Source organism: Melanerpes formicivorus, unplaced genomic scaffold (genome assembly GCF_026170545.1).
Source record: "Melanerpes formicivorus ecotype bairdi unplaced genomic scaffold, bMelFor1.0.p_v2 SCAF_36, whole genome shotgun sequence".
Classification (NCBI taxonomy): Eukaryota; Metazoa; Chordata; class Aves; order Piciformes; family Picidae; genus Melanerpes; species Melanerpes formicivorus.
Window position 1 is genome coordinate 2,163,979 of NW_027142388.1, and position 16,511 is coordinate 2,180,489.

Genomic DNA, 16,511 nt, shown 5'->3' on the forward strand with positions numbered 1-16,511 from the left:
GAAAACTTCGGTCCCGCCGCCCTGCGCGGCCGCTACCGGCCCCGTCCTGCCGCGCGCCCCGGCTCCGGCCCCGTCCTGCCGCGCGCCCCGGCCCCGCCCCGTCCGGCCACGTGTCCTCCCCAGCCCTTGCTGCTGGCTCCGCCCCTCCCCGGAGGCCTCGCCCGGCACCGCCCCTGCGCCTCGCTTAAAGGAGCCGCCGCCGCCGCGGTCTTCTCCCCTTGCTGTGCTCTCGCCGGCCTGCCTGTCGCCGCCCGTCCCTGCTCGCGGCGAGGCGAGGTGGCGGCAGCGGTCAGGCAGCGCGCCTCAGCGCGGCGCCGCTATGGCGCTGGAGGTGGAGGCGTCCGGGGCTCCTCTGAGCTCTTTCCTGAGGGACTTCCCGTCTCCGCTGGGCCCGGGGGAGCCGCTGCCGTGGAGCTCGGCGGGGGCCGGTGCCCTGAGCAAGGCCGAGGTGCCGGGCGCGCTGGCCGAGCGGGCGAGGAGCCTCCTGACCAGCAGGTGAGAGCCCGGCGGCTGGCGGGCGGGCGAGGGGCTGCCGCCGGCCTCTCCTGAGGGGCGGTGCCGCGCTAACGGGCGGCGGGAGTGGGGTCGGTGAGGGGAGCGGGGCTGCCCCCGCTTCCCCTCCTGTGTGGGGCTGCCCCGCTTCCCGCGCTGTGCAGGGCCGGAGCAGGTGCAGGCGGCCCGCAGAAGCTGCCCGGACAGGACCCAGGTGCCGGCGCGGGGGGTGATGGCTCAGTGTCTGCTGGGGCTTTATGGTTTTAATTCCCCTTTCTTAATTGTTCTTTCTCCTGAGAGCTGGGCTTTTCCAAGCGAGCTTCTGTCACAGGCCTCCTGACGAGGTCTGTGCCTGTGTAGTAATGTTTGCGTGCTCTCAAAAATGTGTATCTCCCACTCTTGCTGTGCGAGAGATTAAATTACAATCCTGCAATTAGCGTGAGAGGGCAGTTCTTGTGGTGAAGTGCCGATGGTTAGAATTCGAGTCCCTAAGGGCACCTGTGTGGATCTGCTTGACAGTCTGGGAGGGAGGGGGGAAGTCAGTCAGTGAGCTGCACCCTGCCTTGCAGGGCTGTCAGGTGTAAGGAGCAAGCCAGCTAGAAGTGTTCCACTTCCCAGCCCTCCTCAGGTGTCCTGGTGAGTCGGATGTGCTTGTGTGGGTTTCTCAAGTTGATGTTTTCTCATAACTTCGGGAGTATAGTCACACCACCAGTGGAGGATGCAGCTCTTCTCTCAGTGATGTGTCTGTCATCCCCCGATTTCAGGAGAGCCATTTTTACAACCTTCAGCGTTATCAGTTCACAAATTCACAGAATGGTTTGGGTTGGAAGGGACCGATTCCAACCCCCTGCCGTGTTCAAGGATGTGGCACTAGCCCAGGTTCCTCAAGGCCCCATCCAGCCCAGCCTTGAATACCTCCAGGGAGGAGGCATCTACAACCTCCCTGGGCAACCTGCTCCAGTGTCCCACCACCCTCACTATAAAGAACTTCTTCCTAATCTCCAAATCTGCACTCTTCAAGCCCCAATCCATTGCCCCTCATCTCATCACCACAGGCCCCTATCAGAGTCCCTCCCCAGCTCTCCCACAGCCCCCTTCAGGTACTGGAAGGCCACTCTAAATTTAAACTTTAACATAGTTAAGCTGCATGCACTTTTGGCACGCTAGTGCTTCACTAAGAACAAGTTGTGTTCCTCTGACCTCTTGTCCCCTGATACTCTTCTCTCTTCACATTTGCATCCTGAAGCACATCAGTGGTTGGGCCTCTGTGTTCTGGGTTTTACAAACTTCCTGCCACAGTCTTCATGAATGTGTTAAGAGTCATGAACAGGGATTGTGGATGGTCTAAAAGGCTCTTAAGTTGAGAGCTGACTTTGTGCTGTGGTCCTGGAGATGAGTAGTGAGGACAAGGGAGGTAAGGGAAAACAGTCCTGTTTAGGTACATGCTGAATGTTACCTGGTTAGTAGAGGTAAAGCTAAAGAGATAGAAACCAGAGTTTGAATTATTTGTCTCTCTGCCTATCATCTGGTGAGTTTATGAACACTCAACAGGTTTCATTGTTGAAAGTGTCTAAGTGATTTTTATGCAGCTCCTTCTGTGCTTCGTGTTGGGGAGCTACTCCTGGGCGTAGCATCATTCAGTCAGACAGTGTGCCTAAGCCTAAGGATGAGAAAAGCATTTAATAAAATTGGAAGGAAAAAAAAAATAAGTAGTTTTGAAGTTGTAGTTGCAAAGAATCCAGTTGATCATGGCATTATTTACTTGGGCTTTGACTGAATTGCTCTGGAAAAAAAGCACAGCTGTTGCATTCCTAAATGAGATTGCAGATTCATGGCATGCACTGAATCTTTGAACTCTGCAGGAAGAGTGGTTCTGGATGAGTGCTTTAAAGAACAGAGTCATGCCAGTCTTGAGCAAATCCTTACCATATGGCAACCCATCTGCCACGGGGGCCAGGGAAGTGTTTTCCAAAGTTGTTTCAGAGTGGAAGGGAAGAAGCTGTGGAGATATGGGATAAGGTCTTTCAACTCTAGCAATTTTTAAAACAGTGTTTTCAAGTTCCATCTCTACTAGCATTCTGTTGTTCTCTAGTGAGCATATTAACAAAGGGAAGCAGAAAAAGAGCAGTGATGTTTTGCAATGCTTTCATCTCACCTGTCATTCCTGGTGTTTACACAGAATGGAGCCTGTCCTGTCAGAAGCTGCATTTTTCACATATCTGCCCTGCAGCCAGTTCTGATAAGAAGCTCCACAAAGCAGGCTGTCTAAAGTCCTGAGATGGGAGGGGGGAAACAAAATAAATGAGATAAAGGAAGGGAAAGATAGCTAAAAAAGGGAAAGCAGAATAAAAGTGCAGCAATCTACTTCTCTCCTTTTCTCTTCACAAAATGTTTGGAAAGCAGGAACACATGAGGTGTTTTTACAAACGCTCATGGCTGCCTGCAGGCAGAACAGTGAAGCAACCCTATGTGAAGCTGTGTGCTTGGGGGTAGTGTAGCATACCTGAAGTGTAGGGATCCCAGCACACATACAGCTCAGGTTTTGGATCCTATGACAGAGAAACCTCATTCTGCAATTGCAAAAAGGGTGCAGCTTCCAGTTGGCTAGGCTAAGTTCTTGCACATGGAGGAAAAGACTGACAGAGCCCAGGGCCAAGACAGGGATCCAGTATTCTCGAAGTGGAGGCACCTTCTCGTACTCCATGGAATTAAGGATTGAGTGAGAAACTGCTCAACCTTGCTCTTTCTTTTCCATGTTTGATAGCATGGATCAAATCTAAATGGAATTTTGAGGGCTAAACAAACTTTTCAATTGATCCAAATCCCCCTAAACCCTCTTATCAACTAGATGAGGGACTGTAAGGAGATAGGAGAAACATGACACGGTTTATGCATAAAAGTTGTTGAAGATGCAGAAGTGATGCCAGATCAGGAAGTGAGCTCATGAGAGGTCACTGTAGCTTAGATCCAGCGATCTGCTGTTGCAGGCTATCATGGGAGCTTCCCTACACACAGGTGGAAAATATACATATTCAAATACTACAGTATCAATGTAACCAGGCTTAACACTATGACGATGTTGCTGGATGTACCTTGCTGGCTTCTGGCATTGGTGCTTGTTTTGTATTTTTAACACTCTAGCATCACAGAGTGTGTTTTACATGATGATTAATAATGATGAAGGATTTTTCTATACTTCAAAGAGTTATTTGGAATTGAATTTGGCACACGGTTCTGCTTCTTGTTTCCGCATTGTCAGATTCCTCATTTGCACCCACACAGAGGTGTAGGTCGTGCCTTGAGGGGCTCAAGCCAGTAAAGGTCCTGCAATATCCTTGGCTCATGAGACAACATATGGTGGAGTTTAGGTTGTCCATCTAGTTGCTTGGAGGCATAGGCCTTCATCTTTTCTCAGCAGCAATCCTGAGGCATATTTCTCCTTGCAGAGAATGAGGTAAAGAAAAGAAAAATGCCTGTTAGGCCCAATAAGGAGTTTCTGAATGCTATTGCTTCTCTAAGGCTATGCACAGCTCTTGCATGGAAGCAGTTGGATATCTCAGGCTAATTCCCTTGAATGTCTTCACTAATCTGAAATGAATTATTTTAACAATCTTCTGCAACTACAGCTAGCTTAGCCAAGCTCTAGCTCAGACAGCCAACTTCTCTCTCATCCTGGCAGGACTTGCTCTTTAATCGCTAATCCAGTGAAGCTTTGCAGATGTTCCTACTTTGAATAATTAATTTTAATCAGTGAAACTGCCTGCCTTGTATAGAGCTGAATACATACATCATGTTCTGAAGAATTGGGGCAGGCTTAAGTAATCTTGTTCTGTGGAACTGTAATTAACATCTGCTTTTGGGCAAGAGCTATGTGTGCTGGCAGGTTGTGGGAATGAAGAGTCCGTTAGTTACTTCCAAAGCTTTACTACTAACTCATACTGAAACACAACATGAGATGAAATCAGATTCTCAAATAGAGAAATTCCTCCTTTCCCTTGGTAGGAGCTGAAACTTGTATGACCATCCTGTGACACAGCCAAAGAACAATGGGAAATTCCTGCAGGCTTCCTGTTTGAGGGGACTTTACTACAATAACACTTGTGAGAGTTTGACTTCCTGTTCAGCCTCCCACCCTCCCAAATGATTTCACTCTGTTTCATCTCCGGGTTGCTTCAGCATCCTGTTTTGTGCCTGTGTTTTACGCCGTAATGCTTACAGCCAACGTGTGGCCCTGGCATCTTTATTTTCAGCATCTCCCTGCTTTTAGAGCAGTTAATTCAGCAGTTCTGATATTTTGAAGTTTTTATGTGATGTAAGCATGAGCGGGGGATGGTGTGTGTGAAATCTTATCTTGCCTCTGGTTTACCTAATCTCTTCTGAAAACTCTTTCTAATCTCTTCCTCTTTGAAAAATACTTAGTGCTCCATCTACTGTGACCTCTGCTTTTAATAAGTCCCCTAAAACTTTATTCCTTATTCCTAATTTGTACCCTTTAGTGGATGTTAGTGCACTTGTCATTGCTAGGAGCATGTTTACAGTATTGGTGATCCATTCACTTCAGACAAGAAAGTGAATTCCATGCGTAATTGCCTACACCAAACTATCTGATTTTCATGGGACCAGTTGTGCTTGTTGGAAAAGCAAGCACAAGCATGGGCTTAGGAGAAGCAGCCTACTTCTTCAGGAGCACCAGAGTTCTCACTGCTTTGTGATGAATAATGTTAGAATGGGAAGCCTTGATAAAGTTAATGCACAAGAGGAATGTGGCACTTCTGCTGTTCAGTAGTTAATTTAGCAAATGGTTAACAAACTGGCTCTGCTAACTTTGGGTGGTAGTCAGGACTAACTGGTTGCCTGTTGTGAGTGGTTTGTGCACTGTTGCTCCTGAAGCTGATGGCAGGGTGGTACACACCTTGAGGGAAGTGTTGTGCAGCTCACACTCTGTGTCTGGATAATAAAGTTTGGAGGCAGGTCAGAGCTGCCTCCAACAGTACAAAGAGGCTGGATAAACTGTTAATTTTGTGGTCAGTGAATTACCTTTTGGAATACATTTCTTGATTTAAGTCTCCTTGGGAATTTTCCCTGTTACAGGATACTCTCAATAGTAATTCTGGGAAAGAATGAGTTTTGCTTTTAAAAAGAAAGTGCTTGTGTGGGGATGCCTGCAACACATGAGAGAAAAAAACTTGATGAAATGCTGGGGGTGGGGGAAAGATGATCAATTCTGTAATGATGAGGAAACTTTTCAGGCTGACTTGCTGCTGTTTAAATCAGTTTCTTTGGAAAATGGAAGTTATCTTTCCCTAGAACTTGCACATTTTACTCTCACAATCTGTGTGAAACACCCTTTCTTTTGCTGTTTGAACTGGGCATCAGGATAAGAAATACCCAGTTTTGAAACAGCAGTTTTAAGGCTTAATTGAAAAGTGGCTTTTCTGGAATTAATCCTCTCCTGTTCTGCTGGGTGTTCTTTCTTCCTGCTGAGAATGAAATGAAAGTAGCAGGTGACTCCTCACTGCACATTTTCTGTGGAAAAAACACTGTTCAGTGATGATGATGGATTCTGGATCCTAAAGCTTCTGATAGCTTCAGAAAACAAAAAATTTCTGGAAGAAACTGCTTCATGTCAAGATGGAAATGTGAAGAATGGAAATTCTGTGTGTGGCTTTGTTTATGTGTTTGGTTTGATTCCATCTTGTTTATCTACTGTACAGGCCTTGTGTCATTAACAACAGGAACGACTTCCTGTGCATTGTAGCGTGTCAGATGTTCTCTCCTCAGTGGATAGATATTTGTACTTTTCCCACCATCATCTCCCTGGGAGCTCTGGGTGCTGTTGCTTACAGCCACTTGAGTGGAAATGTCCTGTAGTTGAGTATAAGAATAAAAAAAAAGGGGGAGAGGGAAATAAAAGTAGCAGATTGGGGAGAAAATACTGAACATAAGCAGCTTTTGTTTATGAGGAAACTTGTGACCTGCTATTATTTTGGTGGGATGAGAGGATCTTTCACTTGCTAGAGAACTGCTAGCATTTGCAGATCTGCACTAAAAACACTTTGCTGATAGGGCTGTAATGTGCTAGAAATGCACACTGAGTCTACAGCCACAAACTTTGCTTTCCTGGCAAAGCTGCACTGTGTGTCATCTTCTGGTGTGACAGAGCCTGGGGAGCACCAAGTGCACAAATACATCTCCCCACTGTGTAAGTCAGCTGCAGCTGAGTTATGCTCAAAGCTTTTGCTAGCAAATACAGTACGTCTCCATTCCCCAACATATATATGCACACTCTGAGAGGCAGAAAGGATCATACAGTGGTGCTCTGGCCTGCAGTACCACTGCTGCCTCGTTGCCATGACTGTGGTGATCATATCTAGAAAGAAAATCATGTAGCTTGCTTTTAAATTTGAAAGGTGACAAGTGACCAACAGCTTGGCCACTGGAGTTAGCGATCGCTTCTGCTTCTCTTTCTACAGAGATTTCCTGAGAGTCCTGTGGGAGAATGTCTGTTAGGGGTGGTGGGATGTGAATGATATTCCTCCCTCCCAAAAAGGAAATGTAAACTCAGAAGGCTTTGTGAAGATGCTGACTGTTTGGTATGTCCTGGTGAGGCTTTGTACCACCCTTCACCAGGTTACGCAGAGCTCTCTGCTCCAAGTGCTGAAGAGCAGCTGTTGGGAGTCTGCCATCTGCTGCACTGCTCTGCCTTCTCAAAGCTGCTGTAAGCTGTGGGCGTAGAGCACAACAGAAAGTCTGTCAGCTGTTTTCAAGGCTTTGAAAAAGTGTGCTCATAGCTGAGGCTCTGGACAAGATGTGGTGCCCTGACCTCCAGTGCTCTGGACTGCTCACAAAGCTGTTTACTAGAGACTCATGAATACATACCCTCTGAAATTTGAGAGGAGGAAGAGATGGAGCATTTTTGTTCCGCTGACTTGTTTGAAACGCTCCTTGCAATTGTCCTGGGCAGTTAATGACCCAAATAAAACCAAGAAGTTACCTTGCTGGGCTTTCTGCTGCCTGAAGAAACATGTTTGTACTCTGCCTTTCCTCCTGAAGGCTGCTATGTAAGGGGTCAATAAGAATCTTATAGTTGATCTGGCACTCAGGGTTAGGCTGTGGCTGTGAAATAAACCACAGAACTGAACTGTATTGCAGAAAAGAAAGGAGACGGTCAAGGAGAGAAGCAAACTTCTCTTTGGTAACTGGTGCCAAACAGAAAGTGCTTTCTACCTCTGTAACTCTACTTTGGTCCACAGGTGTGTGTATCACCACAAGCTCTGCATACCTGCTTTTGACAGTACTCTGTGTGTCCAGCAGTCCAGACTCCTTCAAGGAGGAGGATGGCATAGAAATTTAAGCGTGTTCTTTATTGGCATAAGTACTGGTTTACTCTTTAACTTACCACTTCTGTCTATACTCCAGTTATCAAAGATAGGCTTGTATTGTACTGTGAAGTGGCTGGAGGATATGAACTCATGAGACCCCACCTAGACCACTGTGTCCAGTGCTGGTGCCCCCAGCATAAGAGGGACATGGAGCTGCTGGAGTGGGTCCAGAGAAGGCCACAAAGATGATCAGAGGGCTGGAGAACCTTCCTTATGGGGACAGGTGGAGAGGGTTGGGGCTGTTCATCCTGGAGAAGAAAAGGCTCTGAGGAGGCCCTAGAGCAGCCTTCCAGTACCTAAAGTAGGCTACAGGAGAGCTGGAAGCAACTTTTTAGAAGGTCTGGTAGTGATAGGATGGGAGGGAACAGCTTTAAGCTTGAGGAGCGGGGATTTAGACTGGAGATTAGGAAGAAATTCTTGACAGCTAGGGTGATGAGACACTGGAACAGGTAGCCCAGGGAAATTGTGGATGCCCCCTCCCTGGAGGTGTTCAAGGCCAGGCTGCATGAGGCCTTGAACAACATGGGCCTAGTGGAAGGTGTCCCTGACTGTGGCAGGGAGGTTGGAACTGGATGATCATGAAGGTCCCTTCCAACCCATTCTATGACATGAACTCCAAGCTCCAGCCACTAGCGGTCTGACTGGAGCTGGTGGTGAGGCTGCAGCGCCTGCTCTGCACTGTTACAACATGCATTAATTCTTCTGAAATATTTTTATTGTGGTCAAAACACACCCTTTTTGTTGGCAAAGAAATAGCCTGCGGCAAAAAAATCCTTCATGTGTTTACACTAGCCTCTGCACTCTGAGGCTAGGGAGTTGGTGTTGCATGTGTCATAGAAATGGGGCTGAGATGTGGCTCTTCTAGGGCTCTTCAGCAAAAGTAACAAATGTCTTTTCCACATAAGGCACCCCACCAACGTCCCTCTTCTTCCCAACACACTTGTTTTGTCACTTAGGATATGGTTACAGTGTTTCTTCTGATTCATGAAGATGAAATTGTACTTGGCTCAGCTGTCAGCGGAGTGTCATGGGCTTCTTTGAAAGGAAAATGCTAACAATAAGTGACATTTGCTTCCAGAAAAGGTTTGAAGTCTGTTCTGGTAATTGCAGTGGGCTTCTACTTTTACACTGGTTGCCATAGGTACTGTGTCTTACTTCCAGATATTTTCTAGCCAAGTGAGACCTTATAGCTTTCAAAAAAAGAACAGCTCTTACTTTAATTATATATTTTGCTAGCTCTTGGTGCTGTTTAGTCTTGAGGAGAGAAGGCTGAGGGTGGATCTTGTTAATGCCTGTAAATATCTGAGGGGTGGGTGTCAAGATGTGGGTGCCAGGCTCTTTTTTTGGTGGTATGCAGTGATAGGACAAGGAACAATGGGTAGAAGCTAAAACACAGGGGGTTCCACCTCAACACAAGCAGACACTTCTTTACAGTGAGGGTGCTGGAGCCCTGGTGCAGGCTGCCCAGAGAGGCTGTGGAGTCTCCTCTGGAGTCATTCAAAACCTGCCTGGATGTGTTCCTGTGTGGCCTGCCCTAGGTGATTCTGCTTTGGTGGCCCCTTGGACTGGATGATCTCCAGATGTTGGACAATAATTCAGTTCCTTTCTCCACCCCTCTGGACACAAAGCCCAGAGGGCTGTACACAGCCAGCCTCAGTTATCTGGTGGAGTCACCGTCATTGGAGGTGTTCAGGAGGAGACTTGATGGGGTGCTTGGTGCCATGGGTTAGCTGTTTGGGTGGGTTGGATTGGTTGATGGGTTGGACGCGATGATCTTGAGGGTCTCTTCCAACCTCGTTTATTCTATGTATTCTATGTTCTTTCCAACCTCTAACATTCTGTGATGTAGAGGATGAAATTAGAACCAGTAGATATTGAAAAGAAGTGAAGGATGCCATTACCAATATATTAGTACTATTATTAAGGGTTAGAAAGTAACCAACAGCTGTGCTCTTGGGAACTCGGGGTAAACTAAATAGGTAGGGTCAGCGTTTTGGTTCTTATTTTATCTTTTGTTACTGTGTCAGAATCAGCTCCTCCGTGCTGTGGCTGGTGTGTAACAGAATCCCAAGCAACAACTAATTTGGGGGTGTAGAATTGCCCGAGCATGGAGCGGGAGGGAATGCATGGGAAGCAAAGCTAAATGAAATGTTATCAGTGCTGAGCAGTCCCTGAATTTCCTTTTTAGGAACTGGGTGGCAACTGGAAAAAGTTGAAGGATGTTACATAGTAACTGCTAACCCTTGTCTTTGTTACCGGCATCCTGTAAGCAGAGCTTTAGACAGGACTTGTAAATTATAGCACTTTAATATATTTCCTTTTGACCCTGTTCAGCAAGTCAGGAAGGACTCTGCCGAGCAGAAGTTTACAAAGTTGAAAATCAAAGCATCGTCTGATGCTGAGCTAGGAAACTAGGCTAGGTTTGATTTTTTTCCTCCAGCAGAGCTCTCACTGTGCATTTAAATGCATAGCTATTTAATGGGTTTTGTCTCTGTTCTTGGGGCTGAATCCTACTTTAACTAAACCTTCTGACTTTCAGCAGCACCAGCTGCACATCTGCCATTGTATGCTTTGTATTTTCATATTCTTATCTTTTTCACCTATGCAAACAAAAGCAGGAAGCAGGATTTTTAGGGGGGAGGACGTGCCATATCCGTTTCAGATGTGCCTCTTGTCTGACCTTTCCAAAGGTTGTCTGTTGGTGTTAGAATGATTATAAGCAGGAATTGTTACTTCTAACTTGGGTAGGAAAGGAACTGACTGCCCTAAACGTATTTGCCTTAAAAGAAGAGAGAGAGAGAAAAGTCGAATTTCTGGCTTTCCTTAATGTGCTGTGACTGCAGCTAGCGCTGGAAGGACTGCGGACTGTTGCCGCCTCTTTGAAGTACCAAAATGACTCATTAAAGGAGGCCGTCACCGCTGCAGACCTCGAAACACAAACCACGCTGCTGTTAGCAGCCTGCTGCCTGACACAGTGCTTTCTGTTTGCTGCCGCAGGAGGTACTCACACACGGCCCTGAGGAGATGACAAGGCCCTTCTTTCAGAAACAATAGCAAAATGCATTTCAGCTTCTTGTCGCCGGCAGCACAAAACCTCGTGGTTGTCCCCTCCCTGCTCTTCTGAATGCACAGAACCAGTCGTTTCTGTTGAACATCTGCAGGGATCAGTTGCTTTCACCACTTCTTACTCTACAGCCAGCCACTTTTATGCAGGACTTTCTAGATGTTTCTTGGAAAACAGTCTTGTCCTTGACTTGCTGATGGTGCCTTAATGTGATTCTTGCTTGTAGTGTTTAATTTGAGCCTTTGTGGTATCGAGCACTCTGTGAACAGCAGCTAAAATGCTTTTTGTGGATGTCTGTGCTTACTCTTCATTGTGCTCATAGGAAATGCCTGGGATGTGTTATGTACTGGGATTGTTAGTGCCTGCCGTGGGAATATGGTGAATAGAAGAGAGTTCTTTTCCAGTAGCCTCATGTTAAAATTGGATGGGGCTTACTCATTTACAGATTCAAAAGCATTATAACAAGTATGTGCTTCACATGAAGTGTGTATAAAGCGCTGCATAAAGCACTGTGTTAAAAGGAGAGGGTGTGTAGAATGTGTAGTAGTATTGCCTTCTAGATGCTTACCTAACAGCTTCAACTGAATCACAAGTCTTGAAGTCCTGTCCTAGCCCTCAGTGCCAACTCTTTGCACCTTCTTCCTGGGTGATTTCTTAGGGCAGCTTCCAGTCAGGATAAACTGAGTGTTAGGTTAGTACTGACCATGACTTTCCTTGTGGAGGGAAGGCAGCTAAAGTCTTTAGCAACCTTTTTAGAGATTTGTGTGTAGCACAGTGCAGAAATCCTGATACTGTGTGTGGTGAGACAGTTGACTGCAAGGAAGAAATATTATGTAGTGAGTAGAAACAAAAATGTTTGTGTTCAGAGGCTAAATTGAAGGTAGCAGTTACCATTTGAGAGCTCAAGAGAAGGAGGTACCATCTGCGACTGGAGTGTGAGGCAACAGTTTGAAAACATGATTCATACACTTCTTCCTCTTTGAATTCTTGAGACAACAGTTGTCTAACCAAAGATCTAACTAAAGGTTTGTATGGATAAATATTGAACACAGGGTTTCCTCTACGAGTTTACTAATGAGGCTGGAGTTATTGATTGTGTGTAATGCTTTCTAATTCTTAGCTCACCAGCCATAAACAGGGAGGTCATAGCTCAATCTAAACTAATGCAATATGGTTTGCTCTCGCTTCCTTTTCTTGCCCACAGAGGTGTTGCACCACTTCTTGCAGCATCATTGATCCATGCTGCACTTGATGAAGTTCTCCAAACAGACTTGACTGAATTTCAACAGCAAAGTGTGGAAACAGAGGAAGGAGGAGATGAGGAAAGGTTTACCTGTAAGTATACTTTTCCCCTTCTGTGGTTTTCCCAGAGGCTGTCTATTGGAAGACTTCAGTGTTTTGAAATGGTTCCCAGAAGATTTGGTTAGGCTGTCTGGCAAACACCACTGCACAGAAGTTTATTTGCTCCTGCTGGGTGTCTGGGGTGAAAGGTAGCTGTGGACAAAATGCAAATGTGGTGTCTTGGAGCCTCAGACTGACCATGTGGGCTGGCTTTATAGAAAAGAGAGTTCCTCTTCTCAGAAAGAGATATGTCCACTGTGCTTCCTGAACTAGTTAAGAATTTTTCCTCATTGAATGATTTCACTTAAACTGAACTGGTTCAGTTCCTGTCTTAATGTGATAACCTCTTATTTTTGAAGAGCCCTTTTCTTTCTGCTAGACTGACCTTAGCTAATCATTCCTGTGTTGTGACATTGGCATCATCACAGCCGCTATTGTGCAGCCATGCTGACGCCTTCAATTCATCCACATAACCTACCTTGCTTTTGTCTTTTCTAGGGAACAAGATTTTGGGACCCATGGCCCCTCCACAACTTGAGTATCTTGAAACTCTAGCTCTTTCTCTCAATAGTTTCTGTCAGTTATTGCTTCCCTTCCCACCCTTCCCTGTAAAGACGAGAGGCTGGGGGATGCAGAACTCGATGTGTGTGTGTTCTGCCTGATGCCTGCATTTTCTCCTGAGTGAGCTAGAGGGAACAGACCTTGGTGACTGAGTGATGGGTTTGTGCCTCGTGTAGCAGATGGTCCTATTGCACTTACATGCTGAAGTGTTTAACATAAGACTTCACCAAACCTTCAGTCTCAGTGCCAAGAATTTAAATGGAGCAGGATGCAGGCAGAGTAGAAGATAAAAACGGAGGAAAGATGTCTTAGGCAAACTAGTCTGTCCTGTAAGGGGAAATGCTCATCCTCTCATTTCCCTTGGATAACTTGAAAGGCAGGTTCAGCATGCCCCAGAGGATGTGTCTCCAAGCAGAGCTTTGGTAATGACCAGGATACAATGCTTTCCAGAAGCCTGTTTCAATATTCACCCACAAGTCAAATGGCAGGAGGGGGAACCCATTTAATTAAGTCTCACTGCACCCTAAATATTTCACCTGTTAATGTGATGTTTGTAGCCTCTATTTGTCTGGATCAGAGATTTAGCAAGTTTCCAGCACTTTGCATGGGGAGAGTTGGCTTGATATCAGCATGGTCTTCTGGTCAGTATTGGTCTGATCATTTTTGTGGCCCTCCTCTGGGCCTTCTCCATCAGGTCCATGTCTCTTTTGTACTGAGGGCCCCAGAGCTGAACACAGCACTCCAAGTGAGGTCTTACCAGAGCAGAGTGGCAAAATCACCTCTCTCCATCTCTGGCCACGCTGCTTTTGATGCAGCCCAGGTTGCTATTTGCCTTCTGGGCTGCAAGTGCACACTGTTGGCTCATGTCCAGCTTTTTATCTACTAGTACCCCCAAATCTGTTTCTGCAGGGCTGCTAACGCCTAAGTGAAGAAGCTGCTCTCATCCTTAAGGTTATTCTGTTTTCCATTGCAACTTTCTCTCCACATCATGCCTGTTGTGATTCTTGCAGAGTGCTGAATGTGCGCACATAGCTCTAGGGGGAGGAACTTGAAGGAAAGAGAGGCCAAAAGATGGGGTGATGTAGGGAAGGTGGGCACACAACGTATTGTTTTGTCTTTGTGCTGTCAGTGCTGGATGGAGAGTCGTTGCAGCGCTGCTTCTTCAACAAGCTGCGGGACATTTGCTGTGAGTGGCAGAAGCAGCTGCCTCCTCTAAGGCCACTGACGAGGTTCCTGCTCGTTTCTGTCTACGCCATCCGCAACACTCGGCGGAAAATGGAGGACCGGCACGTTCTGCTCCCAGAGTTCAATCAGCTCTTTGGTTTAGCAGTAAGTCTGGAAAACACTGGGGAGGTCCATTTGTTGGTGTTTCAGTGTTCCTGTAAACACCATGACTGCTGGGTGGATGATCTGTGAATGGCAGGAAGTTTTTGCTACAAGTTAGTTATTGCCTCTGTGCTGGAGCAAGGACTCACTGACTCAGATTGCTAGGGGCCAACTGCTGCCCTGATAAAGAACCATCCTCTGACCTGGGTTTCATGTCACATCCAGCTGGAGGCCAGTCACTAGTGGTGTCCCCCAGGGATCAGTGGTGGTCCCCATCCTGTTCAATATCTTTATTGATGATCTGGATGAGGGGATTGAGTCCATCATCAGTAGATTTGCAGATGACACCAAGCTGGGGGGCAGGAGTTGATCTGTTAGAGGGCAGGAGAGCTCTGCAGAGGCTGGACCGATGGGCAGAGTCCAAGGGCATGAGATTTAACACATCTAAGTGCCAGGTTCTACACATTGGCCACAACAACCCCATGCAGTGCTACAGGCTGAGGTCAGAAAGGGATCTGGGGGTACTGACTGACAGCCAGCTGAACATGAGCCAGCAGTGTTCCCAGGTGGCCAAGAGGGCCAATGGCATCCTGGCCTGCATGAAGAATAGTGTGGCCAGCAGGAGCAGGGAAGTCATTCTGCCCCTGTACTCAGCACTGATTAGGCCACACCTTGAGTACTGTGTCCAGTTCTGGGCCCCTCAGTTTAAGAAGGACATTGAGAGACTTGAACGTGTCCAGAGAAGGACAACAAGGCTGGGGAGAGGCCTTGAGCACAGCCCTGTGAGGAGAGGCTGAGGGAGCTGGGATTGTTTAGCCTGGAGAAGAGGAGGCTCAGGGGAGACCTTATTGCTGTCTACAACTACTTGAAGGGTGGTTGTAGCCAGGAGGGGGTTGGTCTCTTCTCCCAAGCAACCAGCACCAGAACAAGAGGACACAGTCTCAAGCTGCACCAGGGGAAGTTTAGACTCAAGATGAGGAGAAAGTTCTTCCCAGAGAGACTTGTTGGCCATTGGAATGTGCTGCCCAGGGAGGTGGTGGAGTCAGCATCCCTGGAGGTGTTCAAGAGGGGATTGGATGTGGCACTTGGTGCCATGGTTTAGTACTCATGAGGTCTGTGGTGACAGGTTGGACTTGATGATCCTTGAGGTCTCTTCCAACCTTATAGATTCTATGATTCCTAAGCGGTACAGGGAGATGGGGAGTTCATTTAGCTCTATGTTGCTGGAGTTGCAATGTTGTGATAACTGTTAGGAAGAGGGGAGAACAGCAGTTGCAGAAGTGCCAATTAAGGGAGCTGCAGTGGGCCTGTGATACCAGCTGCCTGCAGTTTCAATTCCAGATTATTTTCAAGGATATTAAATGACTAACAGCAAACCAAGAAAAGTAATTCCCTTGCCAAGTACCCATTCCATCCATTTTGCAAACTGCCTTAAATTGCCCTTACCTGTGCAATGTTGTATGGAAGAAAGCCCAGAATGAAGAATCTTTGCTTGCTGGTACCAGTCTGTGAGGTGTTTTGGTTTTGAACATGAAGATGTCTTCCTCTCTCTCCCTCCCTACAAAAGGATGAAGTGGATCGTGCTTACTTTGCAGTATTTGATGGCCATGGTGGAGTGGATGCTGCTGATTATTCAGCAACCCATTTACATGTAAATGTTGGGCTGCACAAAGAGTTTGTTAAGAATCCAGCTGAGGCCTTGAAATGCTCTTTCCAGAAGACGGATGAAATGTTTCTTGTCAAAGCCAAAAGAGAGGTGAGTGGGTAGAGGTTCATTCCCTTGTATTTAAACAAGACTGAGAGCTGTTGGACAAGGTGGTGGTATCCAGAAGATTCTGTCAGTACAGTTCCTTTAGATCACTGACTTCATAATGAAGTTAGACCACATGTGAAGGTTTGCTTTGATCCAATTACTTCTTTTTGTGAGGAAAACCAAACTGACAGTGCTTCCCAGTTCAAGACCGAAACAATCAGGGGGCTGGGGCACCTCTGCTACAAGGACAGGCTGAGGTTCTGCAGCCTGGAGAAGAGAAGGCTCTGGGGAGACCTGAGAGCACCCTTCCAGTACCTGAAGGGGGCTACAAGAAGGCTGCAGAGGAACTGTTTGCAAAGGCCTGCAGTGACAGGACAAAGGGCAATGGTTTGAAATTAGAGAAGAGCAGATTTAGACTGGGTGTTAGCAACAAGTTCTGCACCATGAGAGTGGTGGAACACTGGCACAGGTTGCTTAGGAAGGTGGTTGGGGCCCCATCCCTGGAGATTTCAAGGTGGAAGACGTCCCTGCTGACTGCAGGGGGGCTGGACTGGGTAGAAGTATTCATTGTTACATATCTTCAGTTCTGTCA

The 16,511-nt window shown here is 46.9% G+C and overlaps 1 protein-coding gene across 9 annotated transcripts in view; it reads left to right on the plus strand.

Moving 5' to 3' along the window:
• Positions 1-234: 234 nt before the first annotated feature.
• PPM1F (protein phosphatase, Mg2+/Mn2+ dependent 1F) overlaps positions 235-16,511 on the plus strand; it is a 42,360-nt gene continuing 26,083 nt past the window's right edge. For all 9 annotated transcript variants that reach the window (XR_010989602.1, XR_010989600.1, XR_010989601.1 and 6 more), the window contains exons 1-4: positions 235-495; positions 12,143-12,273; positions 13,970-14,169; positions 15,734-15,922. Coding sequence is in view for 4 of the 9 variants with exons in the window: in XM_068157274.1 (XP_068013375.1) it covers positions 320-495; positions 12,143-12,273; positions 13,970-14,169; positions 15,734-15,922 (696 nt within the window). In the remaining 5 variants the exon portion in view is untranslated. The remainder of the gene's footprint in view (positions 496-12,142; positions 12,274-13,969; positions 14,170-15,733; positions 15,923-16,511) is intronic.